At 39.3% G+C, this 16,824-nt stretch overlaps 1 protein-coding gene and 1 non-coding gene across 6 annotated transcripts in view; one reads left to right on the forward strand and one right to left on the reverse strand.

The window, feature by feature from the left end:
• ANKS1B (ankyrin repeat and sterile alpha motif domain containing 1B) overlaps positions 1 to 16,824 on the reverse strand; it is a 1,152,360-nt gene that overhangs the window by 945,257 nt on the left and 190,279 nt on the right. For all 5 annotated transcript variants that reach the window (XM_060025438.1, XM_060025440.1, XM_060025439.1 and 2 more), the window contains exon 5: positions 7,930 to 8,005. In XM_060025438.1, the coding sequence (XP_059881421.1) occupies positions 7,930 to 8,005 (76 nt within the window). The remainder of the gene's footprint in view (positions 1 to 7,929; positions 8,006 to 16,824) is intronic.
• LOC132434688 (U6 spliceosomal RNA) lies at positions 12,360 to 12,463 on the forward strand. Its single transcript, XR_009521402.1, has one exon. It is a non-coding gene; the product is annotated as a U6 spliceosomal RNA (small nuclear RNA).

The following is a 16,824-nucleotide window of genomic DNA, read 5'->3' on the forward strand; positions in this document are numbered from 1 at the left end:
ACATCTTTATTGGAGTATAATTGCTTTACAATGGTGTGTTAGTTTCTGCTTTATAACAAAGAGAATAAGTTATACGTATACATATGTTCCCATATCTCTTCCCTCTGGCGTCTCCTTCCCGCCTACCCTCCCTATCCCACCCCTCTAGGTGGTCACAAAGCACCAAGCTGATCTCCCTGTGCTATGCGGCTGCTTCCCACTAGCTATCTATTTTACATTTGGTAGTGTATATATGTCCGTGTCACTCTCTCACTCTGTCACAGCTTACCCTTCCCCCTCCCCATATCCTCAAGTCCATTCTCTAGTGGGTCTGTGTCTTTATTCCTGTCTTACCCTCAGGTTCGTCATGACATTTTTTTTTTTCTCATTTCATATATATGTGTTAGCATACGGTATTTGTCTTTCTCTTTCTGACTTACTTCACTCTGTATGACAGACTCTAGGTCCATCCACCTCACTACAAATAATTCAATTTATTTTCTTTTTATGGCTGAGTAATATTCCATTATATTTATGTGCCACATCTTCTTTATCCAGTCATCTGATGATGGACACTTAGGTTGTTTCCATCTCCTGGCTATTGTAAATAGAGCTGCAATGAACATTTTGGTACATGACTCTTTTTGAAATGGTTTTCTCAGGGTATATGCCCAGTAGTGGGATTGCTTGGTCATATGGTAGTTCTATTTGTAGTTTTTTAAGGAACCTCCATACTGTTCTCCATTGGCTGTACCAACTCACATTCCCACCAGCAGTGCAACAGTGTTCCCTTTTCTCCACACTCTCTCCAGCATTTATTGTTTCTAGATTTTTTGATGATGGCCATTATGACCGGTGTGAGATGATATCTCATTGTAGTTTTGATTCGCACTTCTCTAATGATTAATGATGTTGAGCATTCTTTCATGTGTTTGTTGGCAGTCTGTGTATCTTCTTTGGAGAAATGTCTATTTAGGTCTTCTGCCCATTTTTGGATTGGGTTGTTTGTTTTTTTGTTATTGAGCTGCAAGAGCTGGTTGTAAATTTTGGAGATTAATCTTTTGTCAGTTGCTTCATTAGCAAATATTTTCTCTCATTCTGAGGGTTGTCTTTTGGTCTTGTTTATGGTTTCCTTTGCTGTGCAAAAGCTTTGAAGTTTCATTAGGCCTCATTTGTTTATTTTTGTTTTCATTTCCATTTCCCTAGGAGGTGGGTCAAAAAGAACCTTGCTGTGATTTATGTCATAGTGTTCTGCCTATATTTTCCTCTAGGAGTTTGATAGTTTCTGGCCTTACATTTAGGTATTTAATCCATTTTGAGCTTATTTTTGTATATGGTGCTAGGGAGTGTTCTAATCTCATACTTTTACATTTACCTGTCCAGTTTTCCCAGCACCACTTACTGAAGAGGCTGTCCTTTCTACAATGTACATTCCTGCCTCCTTTATCAAAGATAAGGTGACCATATGTGCGTGGGTTTATTTCTGGGCTTTCTATCCTGTTCCATTGATCTATATTTCTGTTTTTGTGTCAGTACCGTACTGTCTTGATTACTGTAGCTTTGTAGTATAGTCTGAAGTCAGGGAGCCTGATTCCTCCAGCTTCGTTTTTTGTTCTCAAGATTGCTTTGGCTATTCGGGGTCTTTTGTGTTTCCATACAAATTGTGAAATTTTTTGTTCTAGTTCTGTGAAAAATACCAGTGGTAGTTTCAGAGGGATTGCATTGAATCTGTAGATTGCTTTGGGTAGTAGAGTCATTTTCACAATGTTGATTCTTCCAATCCAAGAACATGGTATATCTCTCCATCTATTTGTATCGTCTTTCTTTCATCAGTGTCTCATAATTTTCTGCATACAGGTCTTTTGTATCCTTAGATAGTTTTATAACTAGACGTTTTATTCTTTTTGTTGCAGTGGTAAATGGGAGTGTTTTCTTGATTTCACTTTCAGATTTTTCATCATTAGTGTACAGGAATGCCAGAGATTTCTGTGCATTAATTTTGTATCCTGTTACTTTACCAAATTCATTGATGAGCTCTAGTAGTTTTCTGGTAGCATCTTTAGGATTCTCTATGTATAGTATCATGTCATCTGCAAACAGTGACAGCTTTACTTCTTCTTTTCCGATTTGGATTCCTTTTATTTCCTTTTCTTCTCAGATTGCTGTGGCTAAAACTTCCAAAACTATGTTGAATAAGAGTGGTGAGAGTGGGCAACCTTGTCTGATTCCTGTTCTTAGTGGAAATTCTTTCAGTTTTGAAACATTGGGGATGATGTTGGCTGTGGGTTTGTCATATATGGCCCTTATTATGTTGAGGAAAGTTCCCTGTATGCCTACTTTCTCCAGGGTTTTTATCATAAATGGGTGTTGAATTTTGTCAGAAGCTTCCTCTGCATCGATTGAGATGATCATATGGTTTTTCTCCTTCAATTTGTTAATATGCTGTATCACATTGATTGATTTGTGTATATTGAAGAATCCTTGCATTCCTGGAATAAACTCACTTGATCATAGTGTATGATCCTTTTAATGTGCTGTTGGATTCTGTTTGCTAGTATTTTCTTGAGGTTTTTGCATCTATGTTCATCAGTGATATTGGCCACTAGTTTTCATTCTTTCTGACATCCTTGTCTGGTTTTGGTATCAGGGTGATGGTGGCCTCATAGAATGAGTTTGGGAGTGTTCCTCCCTCTGCTATATTTTGGAAGAGTTTGAGAAGGATAGGTATTAGCTCTTCTCTAAATGTTTGATAGAATTCGGCTGAAAAGCTATCTGGTCCTGGGCTTTTGTTTTTTGGAAGATTTTTAATCACAGTTTCAATTTCAGTGCTTGTGATTGGTCTGTTCATATTTTCTATTTCTTCCTGATTCAGTCTTGGCAGGTTGCGCATTTCTAAGAATTTGTCCATTTCTTCCAGGTTGTCCATTTTATTGGCATAGAGTTGCTTGTAGTAATCTCTCATGATCTGTTGTATTTCTGCAGTGTTAGTTGTTACTTCTCCTTTTTCACTTCTAATTCTATTGATTTGAGTCTTCTCCCTTTTTTTCTTCATGAGTCTGGCTAATGGTTTATCAATTTTGTTTATCTTCTCAAAGAACCACCTATTAATTTTATTGATCTTTGCTATCATTTCCTTCATTTCTTTTTCATTTATTTCTGGTCTAATCTTATGGTTTCCTCCTTCTGCTAACTTTGGGGGTTTTTTGTTCTTCTTTCTCTAATTGCTTTAGGTGCAAGGTTAGGTTGTTTATTCGAGATGTTCCCTGTATCTTAAGGTAGGATTGTATTGCTATAAACTTCCCTCTTAGAACTGCTTTTGCTGCATCCCATAGGTTTTGGGTCGTCGTGTCTCCATTGTCATTTGTTTCTAGGTACTTTTTGATTTCCTCTTTGATTTCTTCAGTGCACTTCGTTATTAAGTAGTGTATTGTTTAGCCTCCATGTGTTTCTATTTTTTACAGGTCTTTTCCTGTAATTGATATCTAGTCTCATAGTGTTGTGGTCGGAAAAGATACTTGATACAATTTCAATTTTCTTAAATTTACCAAGGCTTGATTTGTGACCCACGATATGATCTATCCTGGAGTATGTTCCATGAGCACTTGAGAAAAATGTGTATTCTGTTGTTTTTGGATGGAATGTCCTATAAATATCAATTAAATCCATCTTGTTTAATGTATCATTTAAAGCTTGTGTTTCCTTATTTATTTTCATTTTGAATGATCTGTCCATTGGTGAAAGTGGAGTGTTAAAGTCCCCTACTATGACTGTGTTACTGTCGATTTCCCCTATTTTGGCTGTTAGTATTTGCCTTATGTATTGAGGTGGTCCTATGCTGGGTGCATAAATATTTACAATTGTTATATCTTCTTGGATCAATCTCTTGATCATTATATAGTGTCCTTCTTAGTCTCTTCTAATAGTCTTGATTTTAAAGTCTATTTTGTGTGATATGAGAATTGCTACTCCAGCTTTATTTTGGTTTCCATTTGCACGGAATATCTTTTTCCATGCCCTAACTTTCACTCTGTATGTGTCTCTATGTCTGAAGTGGGTCTCTTGTAGACAGCATATATATGGGTCTTGGTTTTGTATCCATTCAGCCAGTCTGTGTCTTTTGGTGGGCGCATTTAATCCATTTACATTTAAGGTAATTATCGATATGTATGTTCCTATTCCCATTTTCTTAATTGTTTTCGGTTTGTTATTGTAAGTCTTTTCCTTCTCTTGTGTTTCTTGCCTAGAGAAGATCCTTTAGCATTTGTTGTAAAGCTGGTTTGGTGGTGCTGAACTCTCTCAGCTTTTACTTGTCTGTAAAGGTTTTAATTTCTCCATCAAATCTGAATGAGATCCTTGCTGGGTAGAGTAATCTTGGTTGTAGGTTTTTCTCCTTCATCACTTTAAATATGTCCTGCCAGTCCCTTTTGGCTTGCAGAGTTTCTGCTGAAAGATCAGCTGTTATCCTTATGGGGATTCCCTTGTGTGTTATTTGTTGTTTTTCCCTTGCTGCTTTTAACATGTTTTCTTTGTATTTAATTTTTGACAGTTTGATTAATATGTGTCTTGGCGTGTTTCTCCTTGGATTTATCCTGTATGGGACTCTCTGTGCTTCCTGGGCTTGATTAACTATTTCCTTTCCCATATTAGGGAAGTTTTCAACTATAATCTCTTCAAATATTTTCTCAGTCCCTTTCTTTTTCTATTCTTCTTCTGGAACCCCTATAATTCGAATGTTGGTGCGTTTAATATTGTCCCAGAGCTCTCTGAGACTGTCCTTGGTTCTTTTCATTCTTTTTTCTTTATTCTGCTCTGCAGTAGTTATTTCCAGTATTTTATCTTCCAGGTCACTTATTCGTTCTTCTGCCTCAGTTATTCTGCTATTGATCCCTTCTAGAGTATTTTTAATCTCATTTATTGTGTTGGTCATCGTTGCTTGCTTCATCTTTAGTTCTTCTAGGTCCTTGTTAAATGTTTCCTGCATTTTCTCTATTCTATTTCCAAGATTTTGGATCATCTTTACTATCATTTTTCTGAATTCTTTTTCAGGTAGACTGCCTATTTCCTCTTCATTTGTTAGGCCTGGTAGGTTTTTATCTTGCTCCTTCATCTTCTGTGTTTTTTTCTATCTTCTCATTTTGCTTATCCTACTCTGCTTGGGGTCTCCTTTTTGCAGGCTGCAGGTTCGTAGTTCCCGTTGTTTTTGGTGTCTGTCCCCAGTGGCTAAAGTTGTTTCAGTGGGTTGTGTAGGCTTCCTGGTGGAGGGGACTAGTGCCTGTGTTCTAGTGGGTGAGGCTGGATCTTGTCTTTCTGGTGGGCAGGTCCACCTCTGGTGGTGTGTTTTGGGGTGTCTGTGCACTTACGATTTTAGGCAGCCTCTCTGCTAATGGGTGGGGTTGTGTTCCTGTCTTGCTAGTTTTTTGGCATAGGGTGTCCAGCACTGTAGCTTGCTGGTTGTCGAGTGAAGCTGGGTGTTGCTGTCGAGATGGAGATCTCTGGGGATTTTCGCCATTTGATATTACGTGGAGCTGGAAGGTCTCTTGTGGACCAGTGTCCTGAAGTTGGCTCTCCCACCTCAGAGGCACAGCACTGACTCCTGGCTGCAGCACCAAGAGCCTTTCATCCACACGGTTCAGAATAAAAGGGAGAAAAAGTAGAAAGAAAGAAAGAGGATAAAAGAAAATAAAATAAAGTAAGATAAAATAAAATAAAGTTATTAAAATATAAAATGATTATTCAGAAAAAAAATTTTTTTAAGTAAAAAAAAAAACAAGAAACAGATGGATAGAACCCTAGGACAAATGGTGTCAGCAAAGCTATACAGACAAAATCTCACATAGTAGCATACACATACACTCTCACAAAAAGAGGAAAAGGGGAAAAAATAATAAATCTTGCGCTCGAAGTCCACCTCCTCAATTTGGGATGATTCATTGTCTGTTCAGGTATTCCACAGATGCAGGGTACATCAACTTGATTGTGGAGATTTAATCTGCTGCTCCTGAGGCTGCTGGGAGAGATTTCCTTTTCTCCTCTTTGTTTGCACAGCTCCTGGGGCTCAGCTTTGGATTTGGCCCTGCCTCTGCATGTAGGTCACCGGAGGGCGTCTGTTCTTTGCTCAGACAGGACGGGGTTAAAGGAGCCGCTGATTCGGGGGCTCTGGCGCACTCAGGCCGGAGGGAGGGAGGGGTACGAAGTGTGGGGCGAGCCTGTGGCAGCAGAGGCCAGCGTGACGTTGCACCAGCCTGAGGCGCACCGTGCGTTCTCCTGGGGAAGTTGTCCCTGGATCCCGGGAACCTGGCAGTGGCAGGCTGCACAGGCTCCCGGAAGGGGTGGTGTGGATAGTGACCTGTGCTCACACACAGGCTTCTTGGTGGTGGCAGCAGCAGCCTTAGCATCTCATGCCCGTCTCTGGGGTCTGTGCTGTTAGCCGCGGCTTGCGCCCATCTCTGAAGCTCCTTTAAGCAGCGCTCTTAATCCCCTCTCCTCACGCACCAGGAAGCAAAGAGGGAAGAAAAATCTCTTGCCTCTTCGGCAGGTCCAGACTTTTCCCCGGACTCCCTCCTGGCTAGCCGTGGTGCACTAACCCCCTGCAGGCTGTGTTCAGGCTGCCAACCCCAGTCCTCTCCCTGCGCTCTGACCGAAGCCCGAGCTTCAGCTGCCAGCCCAGCCCGCCCTGGTGGTTGAGCAGACAAGCCTCTCAGGCTGGTGAGTGCCAGTCAGCACCGATCTTCTGTGCGGGAATCTCTCCGCTTTGCCCTCCACACCCCTGTTGCTGCGCTCTCCTCCATGGCTCCGAAGCTTCCGCCCTCTGCCACCCGCAGTCTCCTCCCGCGAGCGGCTTCCTAGTGTGTGGAAACCTTTCCTCCTTCACAGCTCCCTCCCACTGGTGCAGGTCCCATCCCTATCCTTTTCTCTCTGTTTATTCTTTTTTCTTTTGCCCTACCCAGTTACGTGGGGAGTTTCTTGCCTTTTGGGAGGTCTGAGGTCTTCTGCCAGCGTTCAGTAGGTGTTCTGTAGGAGTTGTTCCACGTGTAGATGTATTTCTTATGTATCTGTTGGGAGGAAGGTGATCTCCGCGTCTTACTCTTCTGCCATCTTCCCCCTCTCTCGCATGTGTCTTTTTGAATTATGGTTTTCTCTGGGTATATGCCCAGGTGTGGGATTGCTGGGTCACATGGTAATTGTATTTTTAGTTTTTTAAGGAACCTCCATGCTGTTCTCCATAGTGGCTGTATCAATTTACATTCCCCCCAACAGTGCAAAAGGGTTCCCTTTTTTCCACACCCTCTCCATTATCCATGCCTTTTGATCTTAAAAAAATCTGACCTCAGTTCCAATTTTATTTCAGTCATAATATACATATGGAGACAAATAAGCCTACTTTGTTTTTCCTTCAAAGCTTTCCCTCTAAAAGGTTCCCTTTAAATCACGGCAGCTTACAAACAGTAGCTACTCAGTTGATGAAGTAACTAGAAGGAGAATTTACCTGAAGGACAGGGAACTCTAATTTCTGTTTACCATTATTCACAATATAAAAACCTAGGGAAAGTAGTACGTTCTTTAATAAACCAAGCAATTGTCTTAACTTCACGGGGATCAGTTCCACCCTCCTATAGAAGGCAGATATTTCCTTTTCTTTTTGGTAGTTTTTATTTTAATGTGATTTAAGTGTATAAAATTATAATTTCTAAAAGCTTTTTATTAAAGTATCTACTGAGTAAAGGAAGGTACACATTGTTATCAGTTTTTTTCCCTAAACATTGAGGCTCAATTCTACATGGTATGAATATGTACCTGCAATTTAGAGTGAAGGTAAGAAATAAGGGTGATTGTCAAGAAAAAAAAAAAAGTGTCATTTTCCTATGTCTACTCCTGAAATACAAATAGTTTTTGGCAAGATAAGCCTCATGGAGAATCAAGATAAGTTCCATGGAGAATCATGATAGTTACCTGTTTCTAACAGAACTCGCACAACATCTACCTTTCCAAACAAAGCTGCTTCGTGAAGTGCACTCCCTTTTTCTGTCTGGAAAAAAAAAAAAGAAGAAGGAAAAAGAAGCACAGTTGCATTAGGAATGCTTAGGTTAAAAAATTCTGTCATTTTATGTATTCATACATATTCTCTGTAATCTTAGCACTCTGACAGAAAGGTAGTGTGAAATAAAGAAGAGATTCTAGAAACAAAACCCAAAGCTTGAATTTGTGAAACACCTCTGCTTCTGTGTAGCCATTTGACCTTGTTATGTTGGTAATCTTCCTCATCATAGCATTTATAGTACTACATTATAATGTTATGTGATTGTCTATTCCCTTTAATAAACTGTAAGTTTAGTGGAAATGTAGATATCTATTTTTTTCATCATGGTATCACCAATGCCTAGAAAAAAGTACCTCAAAAATGTAGACATTTAAGAATTATTTTGAGGGTAAAAGGTAGAAGAAGGTAGGAACATAACATAGAAGACAAGAATATGTAAGTACTGCAGGGAGAGATTGGTTTCTGCCTTGAGGAAGATAAAGGAAGATTTCAAAGAGGAAGCTTTTTAGCTATACATTAAAAAAAACTTTTTTCCTCTCAAGAATTTTAAAATGTCTACCAGGTCCTTAGTATGTGCACATGTCTCTGCGTGTTAAACTGAACACTGTCATTATGGCAACTTTGTTCTCTTGTACTAAAAGTAATCTCTAGTATGGGATTTTCATCTCAATACAAAAAAGAAATATCACTATAAAATAATATATAACGTAAAAATGTTTTTAATTAATAAAATATTATTGTATAATTAACCCAGTATAAAATGGTTTATAAATGCATTGTTAAGGAGGCTTGAGGACCACTGAAGATCTATCAATGTGATCTGAATTTATTGCCAAAAAGGTATAATTGAAATGCACTTGATTTATAATTTTCTGGGTATGATATGTATAGACACTAATAAACATGGAAATAAAATAATTTATAAATATATATAGCACTATACAGAAGGAAAATTAAACTGTAGAAACTTATGCAGCTCCTTAAAACAATGTTTCAATGTGTGGCATAAAAAGTTAATTTTTTTCACTCCCTAAAAAATATCCCTTGAAATAATCTAATTCTTCTCACTCTCATTCTATGTCTTTCAACCAACTTTCTTACTACTAATTTGATTTCCTTCAAATTTTCACAAAAGTTTGGACTTAATGTTAGAAAAACCCTTCCTGGAATAGCACACCTTAAAATTCTGAAAAACTAAACAGTATTTTAAATATAGAGATGAAAAGGAAAATGGAATTCCTCAGAGCCTGGGGAAGGGAATGAGGGACAGAAAGTATGAATCCAGGCATTGAGCACTGGAAGAAGAATTTGTTCAAGGAAATCTACCAATCCCTGATAGATTAGTATCTGGGCTTTAACCAAGGTGGGACTGGGAGGGGAGCAGGAGTCAAAGTCTGAAGCTCAAGCAAGCTGAGAGGATAGATCAAGGACTCCTACAAAAATTAAAACCCCCAAAGAACAACAGCCTCAGTAAAAACAATAAAGTAAAAATTAAAAACTTGTTACAAAAATCTGTTGCAGAGAGGGAAAGTAAGATTTTAGCTCTAAACAGATTAGAATGACAGAAATAAATCCCACTGCTCTAAGAATTCCTAACCACAATTCTGTCCTCACAAGGGTTTGAGGCCAAATTTAACACAATCTCTGTGCCCCTCAGAGCCAAAAATGTAGAATAAAGTGATTTGGGTTCATAGTACCAGAGGCAGACATAAATGCTTAGCAGAAGCAGATATAAATCCTCTCTGAAAAGATACACTTTAAACTCAGGCCTCCAAGAGTTCCAAGAGTTAAAGCTTTAAAAAACACAAATTCAAATTTAGAAACCACTGAACATGAAAGGAAATAAGTGACTATGAGTAAGAAATAGTAGAAACAAAAAAGAAGATAATGGACTTCTCTGGTGATGCAGTGGTTAAGAACCCGCCTGTACAGTACAGTCCAACTATACTTTTGTTTGTACTGTCCAACAGTACAGTCCAACTATACTTTTGGACTGTAAAAATTAGTCAATCTTTCCAAACCCATGGTTGATGTAATTAGCTTCTTTGGTAAGAGAATGTGAGAACTGTCAAAATGGAATGGATTATTCTCATAAACTTAAGGGAAACAGTGGAACTAGGAACTATTTACTGCTATCCCAGTATTATCACAAATAGTATAAAATTTAAATAGGTCAAATTTATAGACTTTTCCTTTTCAAAATATAGGTTAATTCCATAATATTTTGTAATTTATCATCCCCTACCTTGAGTCAGCATCTACTCTTCTCATTCAAATTACTTACTACCATTCTGTTCACCTCAGCACTCTCCCCCAAATCCACAATCCATAATTGGCCAAACCTTGAAAAACCGTGTTCTCATGAAACAATATTTAGTCTAAAACATTCTAAAAGCAAGTGGAATGTATACAAAGAAATAACACTAGGACTTCCCTGGTGGAACAGTGGTTAAGAACCTGCCTGCCAATCAATGCAGGGGACATGGGTTTGATCCCTGGTCTGGGAAGATCCCACATGCTACGGAGCAACTAAATCCGTGTGCCGCAACTACTGAACCTGCACTCTAGAGCCCGCGAGCCACAACTTCTGAGCCCACATGCCACAACTACTGAAGCCCACATGCCCTAGAGCCCACGCACCACAACTACTGAGCCTGCGTGCTGCAACTGCTGAAGCCCACGCACCTAGAGCCCATGCTCTGCAACAAGAGAAGCCACCGCAAAGAAAAGTCTGCACACCACAAGGAAGAGTAGCCCCCCTCACCGCAACTAGAGAAAGCCTGCACGCAGCAACAAAGACCCAACGCAGCCAAAATAAATAAAGAAAGAAAAAAGAAGGCAGTCTTGGGAGAGAGCTGACACTGGCTGTGGATGCAGGAGCAAATGGGCCCACAGCCCTCAGTGCCCCTAAAAAAAAAAAAAGAAATAACACTAAAATAGGTGAACCCAAATTTGGGGCCTGCTTTTCCAACGGATCAAATTTCTCCATTTCTTTAAAATTAATCATTTAAAATAAACATAGTTTCTGAATAGACAATTATGCAGTTGATAATATAGTAACACTTCAATATTTATACAGTAAACAGATATGAAGCACTCACAACGTCTTAGCACCTTTCAGGGAAAAAAAAACCCTCCAATCACAATTAGTGATGAAAACAGCTTAGTGAGAAGACATGACCTGATATATATCTTAATGCTGAATTGCTGATAAAAGCAAAAGAAATTCTCTCTCCAATTGGAAATGGCTATTAAAGTTAAGTCTCAGTAGCACCAAAACTGAGAAAAACAAATGGTAGGAAAAGGGGAGAGGATATAGAAAAGAATGTTCCTATTTTTAAGCCCTGGGTTTTAGCTTCCTTTTTGGTTTGGCTGTATGTATTTCCCTGATACATGAAAGCTCAATTACGCATTTAAAGAGATCCTTGTTATATTTTATCCAAAACCTCTAGATGTTTCAAAATGGCTTTTTGGGTTGTATTCTAAGAGTGCCAAAACAGCAGACAGAAAGGGGATGTGAAGATGTCAGTTTGCCTGCACTGGTTCCCCCTTCCAAATTTAACACTCTAACCATAGCCCTTCTGAAGCTTGCAAAAGAGAATGACCAGATAAAGGAAGACCAAATTTTTTATTAAAGGAGAAAATAAATAGAACAAAGATATAAAGTGGGATTGTGATGAAGATCAGTAGAGAAAATAGCACAAGTAGCAGGGAAAATAAAAACTATTGAGAAACAAGACCCACTACCAAAAGAAGTAACAACCAGTTAGTAAAGATAAACTTGATACAGAAAAAAGAAGAAAAGCCAATGAGAATGGCATTTAACACAGAAGTAACAACCCCTGATGCCCTGGTTGGTACCAATTAGCCCTGTAGGCATCTCTTGGGATGAAAGGTAAGAACTTAAAAGATAAGAACATCCTAGCCTTTGTAAATGAATAAATGTCTAAACAACTTGAGAAGCAACAGATCCTTTGTACCCTACATTAGCTAGACTATATCCAGAGTACTGTGTTCAAGCGTGGATACTAAACTTTCACAGGAACATCAACAGATTGGAATATGTCCAGAGAAGAGCATCCCAAAACAAGAATCTAGAAAAACATCATGTGAAGAATAGCTGAAAGTTATAAGTAGGTTTAGACTGGGGGTGGAAATGGCGTAAGAGAAACAGGATGTGTCTTCAAAAAAACTCAGAAATACCATTTCTCCTATTCTAAAGAAGATCTCTTCCTCTCCTCCTATTTAACTAGGGACTTCTGGCCAATATCTTTACCTTTCCTATCTTCCTTCACTTCTGTCTCAGAGGAAGCATCCATTCCCCTCATTAAAGCTAACCCTCGTGCTTGCTTCGGCAGCACATATACTAAAATTGGAACGATACAGAGATTAGCATGGCCCCTGTGCAAGGATGACCCACAAATTCATGAAGTGTTCCATATTTTTATTGCATAGCATAGGGAACTCTACTTAATGTACTGTGGTAACCTAAATGGGAGGGAAGTCCAAAAGGGAGGGGATATCTGTATGTGTATGGCTGATTCATTTTGTTGTGCAGTGGAGGCTAACACAACATTGTAAAGCAACCATACTCCAATAAAATTTTTTTTAAAAAAGCTAATCCTCCACTTGTGCTTTTTTTTCTATCATTTTCTGCTTCTTGAATTTTGCTCATAAAGTATCTTCACCATTTTCTTGCATCCTCAATTTCAGTCTCTTCATTGGATCCTTCCACTCTCCATAAAAATACATACCTTTTCACTATCTACCAAAACAAACAACCATAGAAACTCCCTGTGAACCTGCTATGATTTCAAGCTTCTATCCCATATCTCACTTTTCCTTACTCCACACTTTATTAAATATCATCTTCCCTTTTGAAGGCAAAATTTTTGTCTATTCTGTTGGTGCTATATCCTCTGGCACATAGTAGGCAATGCCTGGCACAGAGCAGGCACTCCATAAATACATGGTGAATGGATGAATTGATTATTATAATTGTACTGTCTTAGTTAGTTACCTCTTGTAACTAACTGCTTCTTTACAGACTTCTTTTCCAGAAACTACCTGAATAGTCTTTATTTGGCTTCTTCTCTCTCACTATAGTCTCTTTCTTGTAAACCCATCTGTTTCCATGGCTTCACCTCTCACTTCTCTGAGCTAGCACCATTTAAGTGGCACATCCTAAGAAAGACTTCCTCAACCCTTCATTCTCAAACACAAGAACCTGCTTTTTTCCTTTATACCACTTACTGCAATTTGTAATTTTTGTTTGTTTATATGTTTATTTTCTGTTTTCACACCCAGGCTCTCAACTCCGTAAGAGTAGGGAACAAATTTTCTGGTTGATGTAGCATGTGCCTGGTATCCTCTCCTCAGAAGGCTGGAGGGGATATGGTGTCCTGAAAGGGAAACTAGGGGGAAGGAAACAGAGTTGCTAAGGTGGTAAGTGAGACAGATCAGGGAAGGCCTCCCTATTAAGGTGACATTTGAGCAGATACCTGAAGAAAGTAGAGGAGGAAGTCATGCAGGTTAGTAAGGCAAAGGCCTTATGGTAGTAGCACACACAGTGTGTTCCAGCAAGAGCAATGAGGCCACTGTGGCTGAAACTATATGAAAATGGCAAAGAGTAGCAGGAGGTAGCTTCAGGGAGAGTGAGACTAGGTCAGATAAGACACTGTCAGCCACTGTAAGGAGTGTGGCTTTTGTTCCAAGTGAGCTGGAATACCAGTGAAGGCTTCTGAGCAACCTGATTTAGTTTAATGGGATCACTTATAGCTGCTTTGTTGAAAATAGACTGAAGGAGTCTGTTATGGACTGAATGCTTGTGCCCCCCCCCCAAATTCATATGTTGAAGCCCTAAACCCCAATGTGACCGTATTTGGTGACAGGGACTTCACAGAAGTAATTAAGGTTAAATGAGGTTGTAAGGGCGGGAACCCAATTCTATGGGATTGGTGCCCTTATAAGAGGAGGGGGAAACATCAGAGAGCTCTCTCCTTCTCTCTCCATTTGTGCACAGAAGAAAGGTCGTTTGAGGACACAGGAGAAGGCAGCCATCTACAAGCTCTCACCAAGAACCAAATTGGCCAGAACCTTGATCTTGGACTTTCCAGCCTCCAGACAGTGATAAAACAAATGTGTGCTGTTTAAGCCCCCCAGTCTATGGTATTTTGTTATAGTAGCCTAAGCAGACTAATACAGAAGCAAAGGAAGAAGCAGGGAAACCAGTTAGGAGGCAAGAGATAATCAAGACTTGGGCTCTGGTGGTAGTAGTGAAGGGAATGAAAAGTACTGAAATTCTGGATATAGTTTGAGCACAAAGCCAATAAAATCTGATGAAGAACTAAATTAAAATGTGAAGAAACCCTAAAGTTTGGGGGCCAAACAACTAGAAGAACAGCACTATCATCTGCTGAAATGGGAAATATTGGAAGATGGACAAATCTGGGGAGAAGGGGTTATGGAGGCTAAATACTCAGTTTTTGGAATGCTGAGTTTGGATGCCCATTAGCATCCAATAGACATGTCCAGCAGACACCTAATTTAGAGTTTACGGTAAGGTCCAGGATGAATAAATAAAATTTTTATTGTTAGATAAAGATGTCATTTGAAGCTGAGAGACTGGATGAGGTCAACTAGGAAGTCAGTAAAGACAGAGAAGAAAAGAGGTTTAAGTACTAAGACCTGGGAGACTCAGATGCTTAGAGACCAGGAAGATGAGAACGGTTAACCACAGAATAGGGACGTCACAGATTACATTATTAGTCCTTCCTATTGCATGCCCTCTGCCATACAACACTGCAGCTCTTTGCAGTTATGTGGGTGGAGTATATATCCCTACCCCTGGATTTGGAGCTTGGTTTGTGACTTGCTTTAGCCAATGGATGATAGCTAACATGATGCAAGCAGAGGCCCAAAGTGTGCTTGCTTGGTTGGGCTTAGGCAATGTCCTGACTAGTCCCAGAAGGAAGATAATAAACACATGGAGCAGAGCTGCCCAGACTAACTTACAACATAAAACAAAGCTTCCCCAGCTGACCTGTAACTTAAGAATGAAAAAAAATGCTACTGCTTATGAATGTCTGAGATTTCTGTGCTTATCCTACAGCAGTATTGTGGCAATAGCTAAGAGAGAGTAACAGAGTTAACAGAGTTCCAATGTAAAGGTTCATTGGGAAGGAATGAAAATAAAGCCTGGCTCAGGGAAAAGGAGTATGAATCTATAAAAGAGGACAGAAAACAGAAAGACTTAATTCTTAAGCAACTAGTGATAACAGGTTCATGAGGCCTTGCAGATTTATCTAGCTGCAACACTGAATGGCAGGCAATCAAATCTTTGGCTCAACCTAATACTGAGAAGGAACAGCCAGTGAACTACATGAAAACCAAGAGAGAGTGGTATCTCAGATGTCAAAAGAAAAAAGTGTTTCAAAGAGGAGGAAGAGATCAACTTTGTCAATGCTGATGATAAATCAAGTAAGATGAGGACTAAGAACTGGCTATGGATCTAACGATACGGCAGTCATTAGTTACCTTCACCAAAGGAAAATAACAAAGAATTTTTATAGAGTAATAGAGTTGGAATGGTTTCAACAGAGATGAAGGAAAGAATCTGATATGAGTAAAAACAAGTCTTTCTAAATATTTTGCCATTTTTTTCTAGTCCTGTGGGTATTACTTCCTTTAGAATATGTTCTTTAATTTCACCTGTAGTCAGCAAGATAGATCTTTGCATGGGGCTCTTTTAGAAACGTGACAAGAATGACCAGGTGTGGGATTACCACTACATTCACCAGAATGGTCAGTTACCCATTCTCTAGCTACTGCTAACAAAAAATGCTTGTAAGTCATTTTATTATGTGCATTAAGGCTACAATAAATTTCATTTTATTTAAAAATAAATATGTTGCCATAAAGAGGATCAGAGAAAGAAGAAGACAGCTAGAGGAAAATTCAGGTTCAAAGGAGGGGGGTTTTTAAAGATGGGAAATATTGCAACATCTTTGCGTCCTTCAGAAAATAATGCAGTTAAGAGGGGGAAAACATTGTATTAAAGAGGGAATATTTGCCAGAGCAATGTATCCCAAGTCGATAAGAGGGGATAGGAGCCAATGCACAAGTAGAGAAGTTAGTCTCAGATATAAGCCTAGAAAGTTAATTTAAAGCAAGGAAGGAAAGCAAATATACACATATTGGCAACTGTGGAGGTGAGAATATGTGATTGTTTCTGTTATCTCAGTGAAATAAAAGCAAAGTTGTAATCACAGAGGGATGACAATGAAGGAAGTGTTGAAGTTTTCGGAAAAGAGGAGAAATTTTAAAATAATCATCTCAGGAAGTAGAAGAGTAAGTGCAATCTTCTCATTTTGGGCTTCCCTGGTGGCTCGGTGGTTAAGAATCTGCCTACCAATGCAGGGGACAAGGTTCGAGCCCTGTGCCGGGAAGATCCCACATGCCGCAGAGCAACTAAGTCCATGTGCCACAACTACTGAGCCTGCACTCTAGAGCCCACATGCCACAACTACTGAAGCCCACGTGCCACAACTACTGAAGCCTGTGCACCTAGAGCCCGTGCTCCGCAACAAGAGAAGCCACCGCAATGAGAAGTCTGCGCACCGCAATGAAGACTCAATGCAGCCAAAAATAAATAAATAAATAAATAAATATTTTTTTTACAAAGAGTACATGGTTTATTAAAATGTAATCTATCCATTTAGGCACATATTTCTCCTGCCACTGTAAGCACTTTGAGAGCAAAAGCTATACCTTACTCAGCTTTGCACCTTAACAGCTCCTAGCATGCT

The sequence above is a fragment of the Delphinus delphis genome, chromosome 11 (genome assembly GCF_949987515.2).
Source record: "Delphinus delphis chromosome 11, mDelDel1.2, whole genome shotgun sequence".
Taxonomy (NCBI): Eukaryota; Metazoa; Chordata; class Mammalia; order Artiodactyla; family Delphinidae; genus Delphinus; species Delphinus delphis.